The sequence below is a fragment of the Halichoerus grypus genome, chromosome 13 (assembly GCF_964656455.1).
Source record: "Halichoerus grypus chromosome 13, mHalGry1.hap1.1, whole genome shotgun sequence".
NCBI lineage: Eukaryota > Metazoa > Chordata > Mammalia > Carnivora > Phocidae > Halichoerus > Halichoerus grypus.
Window position 1 is genome coordinate 8068429 of NC_135724.1, and position 19175 is coordinate 8087603.

Sequence of the window (19175 nt, forward strand, 5' to 3'; positions counted from 1 at the left end):
AATTCTAGTTGATCACATGTCCCAAGGGCAATATCCACTACTCTTGGGAGTGTTTTCTGAGACACACTTCTCAGATTTGCCATAATATTTTGTTTCTTCTTCCCTAAAACTCTTTCCATTTAAAGGTGCTACCTTGACCATTTATCAGGTTCTTTAAGCGTACCACCAACTTAATCAATTCTTTACCCTGGGCCATTCTTTTTTCTAATTAAAAGATTACACTAGGCACTGTCCCCTTAAGCTGTTTTTTCACCCTGACACACCTTAATCAATTGAGAGGCTTTAGCAAAATGTGTGGAGACTACACACTTAATCTGCTTTTCCTTGAGGCTGTTTTAACTTGCTGTTGTCACTTAAAGACTTTCTTAATTTTTATCTCCTCTTCTTTGGTGACTCAACATAATTATCCTTTCCAATTTTGCAAGGCTTTGAATTTTCCAAATCCTTTTCAATTTTGCTTGCAAGTTCTCAATTTTTCCCCGAGATCCTTTCTTTATAGTACCTTGCCAGCCAATCAACACTATGAACATTTTGTTTTCTAACTTCTCCCCCTTGATGCTGAGAAATAGAATTAAAAACAAAATCTTCTCCCAATCCAGCAATCCTCTCCACAAACATAGGAGAGAAAGAAAACACTTCTTATTTTATACGCATTAAACCAGAATGTGATGCACACCAGAGGCAAATGGCTGAGAGACTGCAAAGAGGGAAAAACACCCGATCCTTTTTATACTCAAGCAGATATAACATGGTCTCAAGATAAACAATCACTAGTTTTAAATGAGCGGCCCTGATAGCACCATTTGTCAGACACAGCTCGTGCTGGATTCCCTTAGCAACTGGAGAGACCACGTATGCCAGCTACTTGGCTTTATGCAGAGGAAAAACAAACTCCTTACAGCTTTATGACAAAGTTGTTTTGCAATTTAGAGGGAGGTGCCCACTGACGTTAGGCTCCTATGTCCCATACAACCTGGGAGCGAGGGGTACTCTCTCCTTTGATGTTTATGTTTCAAAGACTTGGTTCCTGAGTCCTTAAGAAAGGTACTCCAGGGTCTTAAAGCTGACGAAAGGCCTATTTAGTTTTCAGAAGAATTTATATCTATTTCAAAGGGAGAAAGAAATACTTAACAATGATAAGTTTTCTAAAGTAAATGCTCTAGGAAAAAGGCAGGGAGATAAAGCTTCTCCCCATTTTCAACAGAGAGAATTAAGTCTCTTATTTTTAATTTTTATTTGTCCTTACAAATTTGTCTTTATCTAGAAGCTCATTCGACATGCAATCAGCCTACCAAGTTATCATAAATTATACCAAGAGGCAAGAGTTTCACCAAATGTCTAGCCCTGCATGATACCATTCTCCCCGTGGCCATACCATTTTCCTTCCATTCTTGCCCAACCACTCATACAGTGCTACATATTTTAGGGCTATTTATTACTGCAGCACTCCTCCTCTTATCCATTTCTGTTAGGACCAAATAGATTTGTCCTTAAATAACACACAAAGTCTCAGGAGTTTAATGCTTCTCACTCGTGCTAATCCACGTTGGTTCTGAACAACCATCCTGGGCAACCAGGACAGCATCTGCATCCAAAAATAAAGCACACAAATATCCCTCTGTTCATAGCCCTTTGTTGGAACTGGTCACAGGGTTCCCCAGATGGCACTGGATGTCGGAAAATGTAGGGGAGCAAGGAAATAAGTGGAGAGCAGTATGATCCAGGCAAAAGGGCAGTGGATCCCATTTTAGGAACTTAGGAAAGGTTCACTGAAGGAAATCAGTTGGAATTACTGAGGCTGTGGTGGGAGGGTGGCAGGTGACTGGCATTCGGGGTGGATGGACAGCACGAGCAAAGCATAGAGGTTCTTTATTAGCTTTTTTTTTTTTTTTTGCTGCTGTAGTTCAGAGTAAGAAGCAGAAAGTAGGCACAGACTGTTGGACAGGCAGTTAAAGCTCAAAAACCAGGAGTGTTTTTTAGGCCATGCCAAAAAAAAAAAAAAAAAAAAAAGTGGTCTTTATCTTATAGGCAGTGCCTTTAACCCAAATAAACAGATTTCAGCTCCAGATATATCTACCTAGGGATATTATGGGGTATCTTAATAATGAACCCTTTAACTTGCTTAATAACTTCAAATAAATAGAGTAGCTAGGGGTCTTAATATATTTGGGGTGCTGTAACAGCATGGCATCTGCTGGGTGACTTATAAGCAAAAGAATTTTTTTTTTTCTCTTCTCATAGTTCTGGTGACTCTAAGACTAAGATCACGGTACAGGTAGTTCTGGTGTCTGGTAAGACTTAAAGGTTCATAGGGCGCCTGGGTGGCTCAGTTGGTTAAGCGACTGCCTTCGGCTCAGGTCATGATCCTGGAGTCCCGGGATCGAGTCCCACATCGGGCTCCCTGCTCAGCGGGGGGTCTGCTTCTCCCTCTGCCCTCTTCCCTCTCGTGCTCTCTGTCTCTAATTCTCTCTCTCGCAAATAAATAAATAAAATCTTTAAAATAAAAAAAAGACTTAAAGGTTCATAGATGGCTGTCTTGTCACTGTGTGTCCTCACATGGTGGACAGGAGTTCTCTTGGGTCTCTTTTATAAGGGCAGGAAATTCCATTCCTGAAGGGCTCCAGTAGGCTTTTGACCTACTCACCTCCCAATGGCCCACCTCGTAATACCATCACCTTGGAGGTTAAGTTTGAACATGTGAATTTTGGGGGGAAACAAGCATTCAGATCATCGCACTAGATCGTTGTTCTCTGAGCAATCATGGTGTGATAAAACATGGGAGCATGAATGAGAAAAACTCACACTAGACTTCTGCATCTGCCAGCTATTTACTTTCCATGTGACCTCGGTTACACTTCATTAACCTTTCTGAGACTTGATTTTCTCATCCACGAAAACTTGATAAAAATGTTTTCTGTTATGTCCACCTTCCATGCTGATATGGGCATAAAATGAAATAATATACTTTGAAACGAGGGCTTTGAAAGCTATCAGATGAAACACATATATAAGGGATGATTAAATTCAGCAAACACCTATTTTTACATTCACGGCACTGTCCAAGGCAATATAGGGAGAATCAAAAAGGGTCCCTTCCTTTGAAGAAATCAACATTCTTCCATGAAGAAAGCTAAAACACCACACTATGATTTTGTGGTTTCAGCTGCAGAGTGTAATTACAAAACAGAGATTGTATTTTAACAAACATGCTGAATATAAACATACAAAGGGATTCTATCTGGGAAAGCGGTTACCTCTCTCTGGAGGTGATGCACATATCACTATTTTATCCAAGGTATTTTGACCGATTTCTGCAACCTTTTTAAGAGGAATTTTCAAAGTGAATTAAGGTGTCACTCAAGATCAATCTTGTGATTTAGGGTTCATTTATTTTAATGACAGTAATAACCACACTCATAAGCGTCACAACACTGGGAGGCTGGTGGACTGGGGAGGAAGGAAGGGCTAAAATGGTTGTTTTTCTTTTTTCTTCTTTTTTATTATTTTTAATTATTATTTTTTGTTTGTTTTTCAATTAAATAGCCATAGTCCTGTCAAAATCCCATACAAATGAAAATATTTTAGTCCTTCCTTAGTCAAATGAATGAACTTGTTGTTAAATTTTTCACATTTTTAAAATTGCAATAGTTTGCTCTTTAAAAAAAATTGACATATTGATACATGTGCACTCAAGTCATCTAGTTTTGTTGGACAGATGTTAAACTTCCCACAATGAAAATTTGGTTAGAGAATCAAAATTATAGCTCCACTTACAAGGTAATATTTTTCTTGGTGTTGAATAAATTCTAGATAAAGATTGTGAACTCATCAGTATCTTTATCTGTTGGAGTCACACAAGTGATCATGAGAGTAATTAATTCATGAAGTGCATTTTAAGCTAGTATGTATTTAACTAAAGTTAAACGATTTAGAATTATGTTTTTGTTTGTTTTATAGCATCATCAAAAGATTAAAGAAAAAATCAAAATTTTCACATTGTGAAGGAAACTGAAATTGTGTCAAAATCAGCTGCTTTAAAAAAAAAGAAAGATTTATTTTTTTGAGGTGGGGGGGAAGGGGCAGAGAGAAACACAAACTGACTCTGCACTGAGCACAGAGCCCGAGGCTGAGCTCTATTCCATGACCCTGAGATCACGACCTGAGCCAAGAGTCAGATGCTCAACCGACTCTGCCAACCAGGTGCCCTCAAAATCAGATGTTTTAAAATAGTTGTTTCTCTATTCCCTCTTAAAATTTTTGTTTAGATTTTCATCATCTTATAGTTTCCAGACCATTCGATTTTTAAAAAAATTATAAATTTACTAAATAATGTTAATTATCATAAATAAAACAGATCAGAAGTAAGATTAAAAGAGAGGGGAAAAAAAAACCCTGGGACAATTGGGTGGCTCAGTAGGTTAAACGGCTATCTTTGGCTGGGGTCATGATCCTGGGGTCCTGGGATAGAGCCCCATGTCGGGCTCCCTGATCAGTAGGGAGTCTGTTTCTCCCTCTGTCCCCCATTCATTTTTAATACCCTAAAAATCCTCTGTGCTCTGCCTATCCATATCCCTAACCCCTAGCAACCACTGTTCTTTTCTCCTGTGTCATTGCTTTGCTTTTCCACAATGTCATATAGTTGGAATCATATAGCGAGTAGTCTTTTCAAATTTAATTTCCCTTACTAATATGCAATTTAAGGACTCTCCATGTCTTTTCATTGCTTGATAGTTCATCTCATTTTAGTGATGAAAAATATGCCATTGTCTTGATGGACCACATATTTTTTAATCCATTCACCTACTGAAGGACATCCTGGTTGCTTCCAAGTCTTGGAAATTATGAATAAAGCTGCTATCAATATTATGTGCAGGGTTGTATATGGACATACATTTTCAACTCCTGTGGGTAGATACCAAGGAGTGTGGGTTGCTGGATTGTATGGTAAGAGTATGCTTAGTTTTATAAGATACTGACAAATTGTCCTCTAAAGTGGTTGTACCATTTTTGCATTCCCACCAGCAATGAAAGAGACGTCCTGTTGCTCCACATCCTTACCAGCATCTGGTATTGTCAGTGTTCAGAATTTTGGCCTTTTAAATAGGTGTGTAGTGATATCGAATTATTGTTTTAATTTGCATGTTCTTGATGACATATGATGTGGAGCACCTTTTCATATGCTTATTTGCATATCTTCTTTAATGCAATGTCTGTTAAGGTCTTTTGGTCTGTTTTTCAATTGGGTTTTGTTTTCTTATTGTTGACCTTTAAGAGTTCTTGGTATAGCAGTCCTTTATTTGATATGTCTTTTGCAAATGCGTTCTCCCAGTCTGTGGCTTGTCTTCTCATTCTCTTGACATTGTCTCTTGAAGAGCATTAAGTTTTTAATTTTAATGAGGTCCAGTTTATCATTATTTCTTTCATGGATCCTGCGTTTGGGGTTGTGCCTAAAATGTCATCACCATACCCAAGGTCACTGAGGTATTCTCCTACGCTGTCTTCTAGGAGTTTTATAGTTTTGCATTTTACATTTAGATCTATGATCCATTTTTGAGTTAATGTTTGTAAAGTGTCTAAGTTCCTTGTCCATTGTCTTACCTTTGCTCCTTTGTCATAGATCAGTTGACTGTACTTATGTGGGTCTATTTCTTGGCTGTTTATTCTAATCATTGATTTATTTATGTATTCTTTCATTAAGACCACACTGTCTTAATTACTTTTATAGTAAGTCTTGAAGCTGGGTAGTATCAGTCTTCCAACTTTGTTCTTTTTCTTCAGTGTTGTGTTGGCTGTTGTAACTATTTTTAGGTATGCAGTTAGTGGTACTAAACATTCGTAATATCATGTAACCATCACAACTATCCACCCCCATTACTCCTACTCTTTTCATTTTGTAACTTGAAACTGTGTATCCCTTAAACAGTAACTCCCCATTCCTTCTCCCCCAGCTCCTGACAACCACTATTCTATTTTTTGTCTCTATGATTTTGGCTACTCTAAGTACCTCACATAAGTGGAATCATATAGCATTCATCTTTTAATGATTGGCTTATTCCACTTAGCATAATTTACTCAAGGTTCACCCATGTTGGAATAGATGACAGAATTTTTTCCTTTTAAAAGCTGAATAATACTCCCTTGCATGTACATAGCATGTTTTTAAAATCCATTTATCCATCAATGGACAATGGGTGCTTCCAGATTTTAGCTGTTATGAATAATGCCACTATGAACATGAGTGTACAAATATCTCTTTGAGACCCTACTATCAATTCTTTTGGGTGTATACTTGGAAGTGTAATTGCTGGATCATATGGTAATTATATTTTTAGTATTTTGAGGAACCTCCATACTGTTCTCCATAGCTGCTCTACCAGTTTACATTCCCATCAACACTGCAGGGGTTCAAATTGTTTTTTTGATAATAGCACTTATGATGGGTGTGGGGTGATACCTTATTGCAGTTTTCATTTGCATTTCCCTGAGATTAGTGATAACCGAGTATTTTTTCATATACTTGTTGGTCATTTGTATATATTCTTTGGAGAAATATCTATGCGAGTCCCTTGCTCATCTAAAAATTGGGTTGTTTTGTTGTTGTTGAGTTTTAGAAGTTCTCCATATATCCTGGATATTAATCCTTTATTAGATATATGATTTGTAATTATTTTCTCTCATTCTGTGAGTTGCCTTTTTATTCTGTTTATATTGTCTTTTGATATACAAATTCTTTAAATTTTCATTAAATCCAATTTGCCTATTTTTTTTCTTTTGTTGCCTATGCCTTTGATGTTATATCCAAGAAATCAATGCCAAATCCAAAGCTGTGATTTTTTTCCCTATGTTTTCTTCTAAAAGTTGTGAAGTTTTAGGTTTACACTTATGTCTTTGATTCATTTTGAGTTAATTTTTATATATGGTGATAGGTAAGGGGCCAACTTTATTCTTTTGCATTTGGATATCTAGTTTTTCTAGCACAATTTATGAAAAGACTGCCCTTTCCCCACTGAATGGTCTTGGTACCTTTGTCAAAAATCACTTGACCATACATGAGAAACTCTTTCCTTTTAAAAATTTATTCTTAAATTAAAAAATTTATATATAGTAACATTTGTTCTTTATGCTCTGTAGTTCAATGGGTTTTGACAAATGTAGAGAGTTACATAACCACCACTACAAGCAAGAAAAAGAACAGTTTCACCATTCCCCAAATTTCCCTTATGTTGTTGCTTTGTAGTCAATCCCTCTCTGCACCCCACCCACTGGCAATCACTGGTTTATTTTCTATCATATAATGTAATATTATATAAATTTAATCACAGAGTATGCTGTCTTTTGGATCTGGCTTCTTTCCCTTAGAATAATGCATTTGTGATACACCTATGTTGTTGTGTGTATCAGTTGAATTATTGCTGAGCATCACTCTATTTGTCGATTTACCACAGCATATCCATTCAATGAAGGGCATTTGGTTTCTCCATTTTTTGGCAATGATGAATAAAATGGCTATTCATGTGCAAGGTTTTTTATGAACATATATTTTTATTTTTCCTGAGGCAATAACTTAGGAGCAGCATTGCTTGGTCATATGTGAAGTATATGCTTAATTTTACATAAAAACCTGCCAAAATTGCTTTCCTAAATGGCTATACTATTTTGCATTTCCACCAATACATATATGAGAGTTCCATTTGCTGTGCATTCTTGTCAGCACTATGGTATTGTCAGACTTTTCTTTTTAATTTTAGCCATAATAATAAGTCGAGAGTTGAATCTCATTGTGGTTTTAATTTGTATTCCCCAATGACAAATCAGGTTTGTCATCTTTTAGTGTGATTATTGGTCAACCATATACTTTCTTTGATGAAATGTCTGCTCAAATCTTTTGTCTGTTTTTTAAAGTGTAGCTTGTGTTTTTTTCTATTAAATTTTGAAGTTCTTTATATATTCTGGATACAAATTCTTTGTCAAATATGTGAATTCCAAATCTTTTCTCCAGAATTGTCCTATCTTTTAATTCCCTTAAAAATGTCTTTTACAGAGGCAAGTTTTAAATTTTGATACCGTTTAATTTATACATATATATTTTTAGATCATGGTTTGATGTCCTATTTAAGAGCTGTCTGCCCTACCTTTCCCTTTAACTGATTTGTCATGCAGTAGAGAAGGAAGGATTTCTATCTGCATTTGTGAACAAAAAGTTTAGGAATAAATTATGTCTACCTGTGACATCACAGAATCCTTGATTATAGCACACAGGACTGCTTCCATTAACCATCTTCCCAAAGGAACTATAGTGTAATAAGCATTGTTTTACATTTCCAGTTGTTAAAATCTGTAACCAGATTTTTCCTAAGCTTCTAAATAAAGATATTATCAAAATTAGTAAGATATATATTTTAAGTGCCGTTTTTGTGACATTAAGCATTGTGCTGAATAGGAGGTTATGTTTTGAACAATAATTTTATAAAAAAAAGGATTTGGGGCTCACTTGAATTTTGTTATGCAGCCATTTGAACCCATTCTGATGTTTGCTTACAATATTTATGAGGATGTATGAAGTGAAGATGCCACATCAGCGGTTAAAAACATAATTTTGCCTTTCACAGGATAAAATTGCATATAATCATGAATCCTATGACTTCCTCTGCAGGTCTGGATATCTTTTCTGATTTTTGAGAAAAAAAAAAAAAGTTGCATAGCAAACTGGTTGTTTTTTACTCTTAAAATGCAAACTTACAATCATCATGGTAAAGAGCAATCGCTCTAAGCCGGCATGAGACTATGAATTCATCTCCCAAACAGCAGGCTTCTCCAGGGACAGTTCCCACCGAAATCTTCCTGGTCCTTGTTCTCTTTCTGTTCTCATACCGGCCATGTGTTCCCTGAAGTTTATGGTGTGCGGTTATAATTATGACGATGTGTGACATATGTTCCTCCAGAAAGAATGTTCTAGATCCTCTCCTACTATTTACTTTTACATTTTGTGGGTACAGTGGAATTTAACAATGCGTTTGAAAAAAGCTGGTCAGTGAAAAAGTATTTTGACATATCCAATTTCTTACTTTCCAGTACATGCAGTAGTATAAATAAATGGCTAAAAATTGCTACAAAATAATATGCTTTCTGCAAAAAGCTAATAAAATAAAACCCAGAAAATGCAGATCTTCAGGGTTTGCTATGATGACTGGCCGGGTTTCACTTACCAATCTGTCCTTTAAATTATCCTCATCACCCATGCCCTCCCCTCTCTCCCTAGCCCCCAGTCCTGACCCAGGGAACACAATGTCTTGCTTTTATTTCTCTAGATCAAGCATGGGCAAACCTTCTGCCTTTGACTCTCTTTAACAACAGTGGGATTGTCTGGAATTTACAAAACAGATGCATAGAATAATGGTCGATAGTCCAATTATTAAAGGGCAAAGGACATCCAAATTTAGAGAAGGAAAAAAATACAAATGAGCAGTATACACAAGGCCAGCCCTCCCATCATAAAGATAAAGACACAAACAAAAGAGAGAGAGAAAAAAAAAGAGAGAGCTATCAAAGTCCTTGATCAAAATAGAAACATCTTACATCATCATTTTAATGCTTGTGGTTATAGGGTACAAAGAGCACTCTCTTTGTACCATTAGAGGATGTATGAATTGATATTACTTTCCTTGAAAGCAAGTTGCTATATTGTGAAGAACCTTGAAAACATTCACATCCTTTGACCCAGTAAGCCTTTAAAAAGGCTTTGCTAAGGAAAAGGAGATTTGCACAACTTTTCACAGATGGTCAGTGTGGCTTTATTTATAATAGTTTATTTTGGAAACTTCTTAATGTTAAATTAATGATGGTGTAGCCATATGTTCAGATGCCATATAGCCATTTGGATCTTGATTTTGAAGGACTCAGAGATTACTTCTCAGTATAATATTAACTGAAAATAAAGGATAAATATCTTTTTGCATTGATTTTAAAATACACTGGAAAGAAGTACATCAAAATATTAAAAGCAGTTATCTTAAGATGGAGAAATTATGAGTGATTTTAAGCTTTTCTTTCCAATATCCCCTTCAAAAGCTTGTATTAACTTTTTAATCAGACAATATAGGTATCTAAAAAATAATTCTCAATACTATGTAAATGGAGATTTACATAGAGAATGTGGAAAGTGTAACACTTGGCCAGGTTACAAAAGCAGATTTCTGACCTTGTAGTACCTCTCTAGGAATAAAAGCCTAGTTGTATCTCACAGCTTTAAGACTCCCTGTCCAGACAATGCTTGAGGCTCTCTTCCCTTCCTTGGCCCCATTCTTTCCAGAGGAAGTGTTTCATTATAAAAGTAACAATGCTCATTGCCAAACATCCAAATGGTATGAATGAATATAACATAAGACCTGTTAATGTTCTATTTTCTTTCCCCACAATTTTTTTTCATGTCGAAAATATTGGAGTATAATTTGCATATGATAATACCGATATTTACTAAACAGTTCCATGTTTTTTGATGAATGTCAGAATACAGGACATTTTTCATCACTCCCCAAATTTCCTTATTGCCTCTTGGCAGTCCATTTTTTCCCAACCCCTACCTCAACCCCAGGCAACCACTGATTTGTTTTCTGTCACTATAAACTAAGTTTTGCCTCTTGTAGGATTTTCTGGAAATGAAATAATAGCTATTGCTTAGAATAATGTTTTTGAGATTCATCTATGTTGCGAATCACGGGTAGGTAGTACTCCCTTATAATTTGTCTTTCCACTCATGTATTGATGGCCATTTTTAGATTGTTTCCAGTTTTTGACTCTTATGAATAAAGCTGCTTTGACTCTCCCAACACAAGTATTTATATGTTGCTTTGGGGCAGTTGGTGGGTAAATATCTAGGAGTAAAATCGCTGTCATATGGCTCACACACAAAAATGCCAAACTATTACTTGAAGGGGTGTTCTGTTTTCCATTCATGTTAGCAATGAGACAGAGTAAGAGTTCTTCCTTCTCCACTCGACAGGGTCAGGGTTTTGTTTTATTTTGTCTTTTGGTGGGGGAGAGAATATACTGGTGTCTTTTGTGGTTTTAATCTATATTTCCTCATGACTAAAGATGATAATAAGTATCTTTTCTTGTTTGTACTGTCAATCAGCATATCTTCTTTTATAATCTGTCCAAATTTTTTTTTTTTTTTGCCTAGTTTATTAATGGATTATTTTTCTCCCTATTTTGGGCTGTAAGAATTCTTTAAGGATTACAAATATAAATTCTTTGTCAGATAAATGATTTGTGAATTTTTTTCCCTGTCTATGGCTTGCCTTTTCATTTTTTTTTCTTCATTTTCTATAGGATGTCTTTTGAAGAGCAGATGTTGATTTTGATGAAGCCCAAATTATCAATATTTTTTCTTTGGATTGTGCTTTTGGTTTAGTATTTAAGAAATATCTGCCTATTTCAAGGTTAGAAATATTTTCCTATATTTTTTTCTATACATTTTATAATTTTAGCTTTTACATTTAAGTCTATATCCATTTGGAGTTTTTTTGAGGGAGGTATGGTGAAGTGTTTTAGCTAGAGCTGCCATAACAAAATACTGTAGACAGGGGGCTTCAAGAACAGAGATTTATTTTGTCCTAGTTCTGGAAGCTGGAAGTCCGAGATGAAGGTGCCAGCATGGTCAGTTTCTGGTGAGGACTCCCTTTGTCTCTTGTAGATGGCCGCCTTCTCCCTGTGTCCTCACATGACAGGAGAGAGAAAACAAAGTTTCTGGTATCTCTTCTTAGGACATTAATCTTACCATGATGGCCCCACCCTCATGATCTCATTTACACTGAATGGTCTTCCAAAGGCCCCAAGGCCCCATCTCCAAATACCATCACACTTGGATTAGGACTTCACCATATGAATATTGCAGGGGGAAGAGGTGGGCACAATTCAGTCTATGGCAGTGAGGTAAAGAGCTGTTGGTTTTCCTCCTTAATAGGTATCCAGTCATTCCAGCACCATTTGTTTCTTTTTCATATTGAATTATCACAGCATATTAAAAAATAAATAAATTGGCCATATATGTGGTGTCTATTTTGAACTTTTCATTCTTTTCCAGTGATCGTTAGGTCTATCCTTATGTCAATACCACACTGTCTTGATTATTGTAACTTTATAACAAGTATTAAAATCGGGTAGTAGAAATCCATCAAATACGTTTTTTCCAAATTGTTTTAGCTTACTCTAGGTCTTTTGCAATTCCAAATACATTTTAGAATCAACTTGTCATTTAATTTAGAAAAGTCATTTGGGATTGTTATTGAGATTACAATGAATCTATACGTGACATGGAGAGGATTGTTATCATATGAATATAGTGTCTTCTAATTCACAAATGTGGTATATATCTCCATTTATTTTGGTCTTCTTTAATTTCTCTCAGTCATATTTTGTGTTTTTTTCAATGTACAGGTCTCACACATATTTTGTTAAAACAACCTATATATATTTCATATTTTCAAGATATTATAAGAGATACTCAAAACATTTTCCCTTTCAATTATGCATTACTTGTATATAAAATAAAATTGATTTTTGTATATTGACCTAACCTCACTAAATTCACTTCTTAGTTCTAACCTCACTAAATTCACTTCTTAGTTCTACTAGCTTTTTGTCGAGATTCTTGTAGATTTTTCCCTTAATTTACTTAAGGGTAAGGAAGTTTGATTTTCCTTGCTCTACACTCTGATTTTCCCACAGGCAATACTATTGGAGTGTAACTTATTCCAAAGTATTACACATGGCAAATTAGAGAGTTCTTGTATATCTGCTGACTCTTCAATGAAATAGGCACCTAGTAACCCATAAAATTATGCTCCAAGCACCAGTTAGCATAAAGACAGCCATTCAGTATTTTCCCCTTATTTGTACTTCAGTCTTGCTGCACCAGTCCCATTTTCGTCTCAAATTCCTGACTCATGAAAAGCAACACTGGTTTTTAGTCTTAGACATTAAGTTTCTAATGATCATTCTAGCATTTGAATGCCGACTTCTCCCAAGCTTTTTGCTTGGCTTATCTCTCCTCACATTTCCAGTGTTTGGCTAAGAATATACCTTCACAGAATTCTCTTAGAGCTCTTTAGAGGTAAGTAGAAACTTCATTCAGAAAGTGGAAAAAAACACAAATTACATAATTTCTGAGGAAAAGTACATAATCATGATTTCTTAAATACCCATTATGTGACTATTAGTACTGTGTCATACGCTGCTTTATATTCACAAACTCAATCTCTCCAAATTTATGTAGGAAGTAGAGATTATAATTCTTCTAATACAAAGAAGAAAACTGGAAGACAGAGAGGTCAAATGGCACATGCTAAGTTATTAAGAAGTGACAGAGCTATGACCTAAATCTCGTTCTCTCTGATTCCCAGGACAGGTAGGAGTGTGTGTCAAGATGATTTTTAGATATTATTTATTTTTTTAAGAAGTTATTCTGACCAACAAAAAATGTAGAAAAGAATTATCTCCTAAAACAACAAAACTAAACAAATACCAAAACAAAAATAAAACAGAAAAACCTTGAGGATTATGGGCCTTACCTACTCTGAGATATTTTATTTTTTAATGTATCTTAAAATTATTAAAAATTACAAAGATCATAGAAGACCAATTAATATTGACTGTCAGATAAGACAAATTGCATATCAGGTAGTTTGATGTTTTGGTCGAGAATATCAATTTAATCACCTGTGGAGAGCCAGTATATTCCCCTTAAAGACTTTGGAGGAACAAGAAATTGGCAAAAACTGGTGGACAGGTACAAATGGAGTGAAAATTCTATATAACCACCAGAAAATAAAAGAAAAAAACCTTACTTGTTATTTAAAATCCTGAGTAGATGCCTTCTGAAATGAGGGAATAAGCAGGTAACATATGGAGTTTCCTCAAAAATTAAAAATGGAAATATCATATGATCCAGTAATGCCACCACTAGGTATTTGCCCAAAGAAAATGAAAACACTAATTCAGAAAGATGCATGCACCCCTATATTTAATACACCATTACTTATAATAACCAAGATGTAGAAGCAACCCAAAGGTTCATTCATAGATGAGTGGAAAAGGAAAATGTGGTGTGTACGTACACACACACACACACACACACACACACACACACACACACCACTGGAATATTACTCAGCCATAAAAAAGAATGAAATCTTGCCATTTGCAACAACATGGATGGAACTAGAGGGTATTATGCTAAGTGAAGTAAGTCAGATAGAGAAAGACAAATATCATATGATTTCCCTTATATGTAGAATCTAAAAAAACAAAACAAACAAACAAACAAAAAACCCAAGCAGATGCATAAATACAGAGAACAAACAAAAAGGAGGGGGGTAGGGGAATGGGAGAAATAGGTGAAGGGGATTAACAGGTACAAACTTCCAGTTATAAAATAAAATAAGTGAGTCATGGAGGTGAAAAGTACAGCACAGGGAATATAGTCAATAATGTTGTATGATGACAAATGGTGACACATTTATCATGGTGAGCATTGAGTCATGCATAGAACTGTCAAATCACTGTATGTCAACTCTATGTCAATAATGAATATTAAAAAAAAAAAAAGACAAATAGGAATACATAGGGGAAAAATCCAAAGGAGGGAATTCTGGAGATAATGTTATTATCTAATGAAAATAAACCATCACTTTTTCCAAACATACACTAATTTTTATGGCCAGTAAAAAAAAAAAAAAAGTATCATAAGCCTTAGGTCAGTGAATAAGTTATAATCCCTTTTTAATAACCATATAATTTAAAAAATAGTGTATATGCCTAAAAATATTCATTTTCTTAAGAGAATATTTATTTCTTAATAGTTATCTAGAATGTGATTACTATTATTACTGTCAGGATCTAGGTGGATTGAAAATAGACAGTTGAGTGAACTCATAGCCACTAAGTAAACATAGAATTGAAGGCTCTTAGAGAAATCCGTGTGGGAGAGGGTTTAATATTACCTAGGCAAAAGGGTCCAGACTGGTAAAATTACTTCAGCTCAGTTCAGGTTTTTTCCCTCTCCTTAAAATTTTAAAAGACATATGGCCTTGGCCTAACCTAGATGGATATTATTAGAACCTGACCTTGAATAAGTATTTAATAGTTTTGTAAGAACAAAGTTATGAAACTAAAATTGCTATATCAAGTACAACAAAACTTCACTATAATTGTCTTATAATGCCACAGATTCATTTTCAGAACATATAAATCACGTTCCCAGTGGGAAGACTGATACATTAAGTATCTCTTATATAGAATCCCCAAATCTAAGTAGGTCTTGTCTTGGATGAGTGACAACAACATCACAAAGGGTCATTGCACAAAGACATTCATTTATCTGGTTGTAGTTCAGGTCTAAACTCGTGTCTGTAAATAATGATTATGAAACAAGCATTCGTTTAAGACATTTATGGATTCCAACCATATGTTATGACCAAGAAACCAATGTATTTTCTTTGACATACTCTATTTAAAATCTGGGTTATGCATTTCATATATTATAGATTTGCCAACATTTCTTCAGTCACTCTGAATTAACATTTACACTTAATGTTATTAACATAGAAACCTAGATAAATGAATACTGAATTAACATATCAGAAACCTAAAAAGTAATATATCAACAATTTAGTATAAAACTCCTTTCAATTTTTTTTGCTTATTAAAAACTCACAAAAATAATGCCAGTAAGGACATGTTGAATTTCATGGGAATCCTATTGCACTGAACATATTATAGGATACACCAAAAATATAGTATTGTAATAATATAATAATATATTGCATGATTAAAATAATTATTAAATTAGTTTGAGGCCAGTGTAAAAGACTGAGCTGTTTTGAATAGGGTAATTAACCTGTCATAGAATGAATACATTTTATTCAGATTGTCAACAAAAATCTGAAGAAATTATATATTTGGTGATTTCTACCCTTTTCCAAAACAGTGATCATCCTGGGAACTAATGGACAGAACCTGTCCTTCAGGTGTCTATTTGTCACCCACCTCCTTAGTTGTTGTGGCACTTAGAGCTTACCTTCCTGACTCAAAGGTAAACCACGTTGAGTCCCGTCCATATCTCCTCAGGGAGCTGAGAGGCCACATCACCAGTTTGACCTTGGCATTGTGGATATCCCAGAGATAGATATTCTCATGAGTGATCTGCATTGTGCATTCACCGTAAATATCCAGATTTGGTGTGGGCATAAGATACACATTGAATCTCTCTGCAAAGAAACAAAGAATGGAACAAATTAAGTGAAAAGAGGTCTGACTTTTGATAGTAACACTGTATTAATTTATATACCTACCTACAGCCTTCAGAAAGCATTACCATGTCCCTTGGGAACATCAATAGACAATGCAAAACATTACCCCTTCCCATTGGATGTATGAGACAATGAGCTAATTAAAATATTTTTCTCATTAGTTCATTCACTCACTCATTCTACACTCTGTGTCGCATGTATTCTCTAGAATGAAGATGAAACGGTTAAATTGTACCATGGAAACATAAGGGTAAAAGCTAAGTGAGGTCTCTGCCCAAATGATGCTTACTGTCTGCTTCTTCACACAATCTTAAATGCATATCATATACCTAACTCCTGCAAGGAATGTCTTATTTAATTTAAGAGGAATTTACTCAATTTTACCTTTGTGTTATGAAGTATTTAATGCACACTTAGACTGACTCTCAAAATACACTGTATTCACAGTCAAATTCAGCATATGATAATTGCAGGTATTCATTACTGCTTTCTGTAAGACTTCAGATACTGTTTTGGTAAGCAAAATAAAAACACAGCCACCTTCATTCTCGGATATTCTAGAGTTGAAAATCTGATTATTAGGCAATGATTCCAAAACTTGCTTTATAATTTTTTTGTGTATCTCAAAGGCTACTGCAAAATTCTGCAGCCCTTGATCCCCATTTAAATGCATTAGATACACTTCATAAAAAATGAGGTTAGTTCATAATTTCCAGGAAGCAAAGAACTTGGTACGACCTATAAAGTGTCCTGTAAAATATCCCTCATTCCTAGCACCATATTCTTGGTTTATAGTAAGTAATTAATACATATTGGTTAACTATATGAATGAAATAAATATATCCCATGATGAATATGCACCACAAGAATTGAGGAATTATTAAAAAATAATGCCACGATAACAAAAAGTTTAAGAATTACTGGCAGATACATTTTTGTGAGTTTGAATTTAATTGTGAATCATGCTTGAAAGGCAGTGCTCTTGAATTAATGATTTTGAGAGGCATAATGGTGCAGCTGCAGTTGAAAAAGGATTGATATGTTTAGGAATGTGCCATCATCCATCATAATGCCACAATCTTAAACACTGAATGTTTGCTGGTACTAAGCTGGAATTGTCTGTATAATAGAATCTTTTCTGTGGCAGGTACTTTGCAGAGTATTGCTTTGCTGATGCCAAAAAAAAAAAAAAAAAATCAGATTCTAAATGGGTTAAATTGGATTTAAGCATAATAGCTTGAAATTTAGTAACCATATGGACAATATTTATATTCAAGAGTCTAGATATTTTTGACCAAAATAATCTAATGATTCAATTTTTTACTTAGATCATTGACCCCTAAAACTAATATGTATATGGATTGCACGTTCATTTCCTACAGAAAGGAAAACAAGATAATATAGCTGAAGAAAAGAAAGATCACTGCCCCATTAATTATCTGCAATAAAAAGTATATATATATATACTTTTTATTATATATATATATATATATCTCCTATAAATATATATATATATATATCTCCTATAAATCTTAAAATTCTTGTGTGCAATCAAGTAAAATCTCAGTATTTCACATTAAAGACATCACTCACATTGCCACCACAATTCCCACTCCAATGGGATTACAAGTAGCCAATTAAAGGGGCCTGATCTCATGTAAGAGTATAAATGAAAGTTGGACCCAACAGAGTGACTCATGCATATAGAAAACGCCTGAACAGAAATCTTCTTTTCTTTGGTCAAGACCCTCCAGATAAAGTTCAGCCTTTACATTTGGAAGTAATCATATGTCAGTGGCATTTGTTGTTCAGAGGTAAAACATTTGTTATAAAAGGGGAATGTAAAACATTCTTCTAAATTTCTTCCTCTCCATCAGTTAGAGTCTGAAGATAGCAACCAAAGAATCATTGCCAAAACATCAAGAAATAAAACTTCTTCTAAAATATTGAAATAAACACCATTAGCCATTTTACTGTTGGTTAAGGCTGCACTGACCCTTGATATTCACACCCATAGTTTGATACTGAAAAAAGAAGAACATGGAAAAAAATAACCCTGACATCGAGGACCCTGTTCTCCACATGGATGATACATGGTAAATTACCTATAACCTAGGGGTATTACAGAGGACCCAAAAGAACCATTGCATTTTCACTGAAATATCTGTGTGCTCTAATGTTAGTAGAGAAAATCTAGAAAAAATAAACAGAGAAAGAGTACAATCATCACAATGGACATTGGGGAAACACGAACTGAAAAACAGAAAAATAATGAATTGGATTTAATAAGATTCACATGATGTAGGGCTCTCGATGTCAAAATAGTGAGGTTCATTTACAAACAAATACGGAGATTGGATAACCTGTCTGGAGGGAGTCCTTCCAAGGGCAAGCTGTAGGCTATGTAAAGCAGGTGAAATGTATCTTCCACATCCTTTTTGCTACCTTCTACTTCCCTAGTCTTACCCAGCAATTCACATTATTCCCTTCTTGTTATGATTTGGAACATTCCAACCTTCCTTTTGATACTATCTCTTTCATCCTACAAAAGGAATTATTCTAAGAAATTTTATTTTCGATTTTTAAGTTTTCAAAAGCCATCTTATCCTAATGGCTAATTTCCAAGGATTTGAGGTTCAATTAACATGTAGACTAATTTAATCCAGCAGAGGATGAAGGCAGCTCAAGTTATCTAGTAAATTATTCTTCTTTGATTCCATTGTCATAGAAAAAATGTTTCTGCATTTGCTGTGAGTATTTTATGCCCTTAATAATGTAAAATATGTTGCTTCATTAAAATTTGTTATGGTTTCCACTGGAAAGACCATTTTAATATGGAATAGCTAAAACTGGCTCCCCCGAAATGAC

The 19175-nt window shown here is 34.8% G+C and overlaps 1 protein-coding gene across 1 annotated transcript in view; it reads right to left on the reverse strand.

The window, feature by feature from the left end:
* DOK6 (docking protein 6) overlaps positions 1-19175 on the reverse strand; it is a 379051-nt gene that overhangs the window by 126060 nt on the left and 233816 nt on the right. Inside the window, exon 5 of the mRNA XM_036109123.2 lies at positions 16076-16265. Within this exon, the coding sequence (XP_035965016.1) occupies positions 16076-16265 (190 nt within the window). The remainder of the gene's footprint in view (positions 1-16075; positions 16266-19175) is intronic.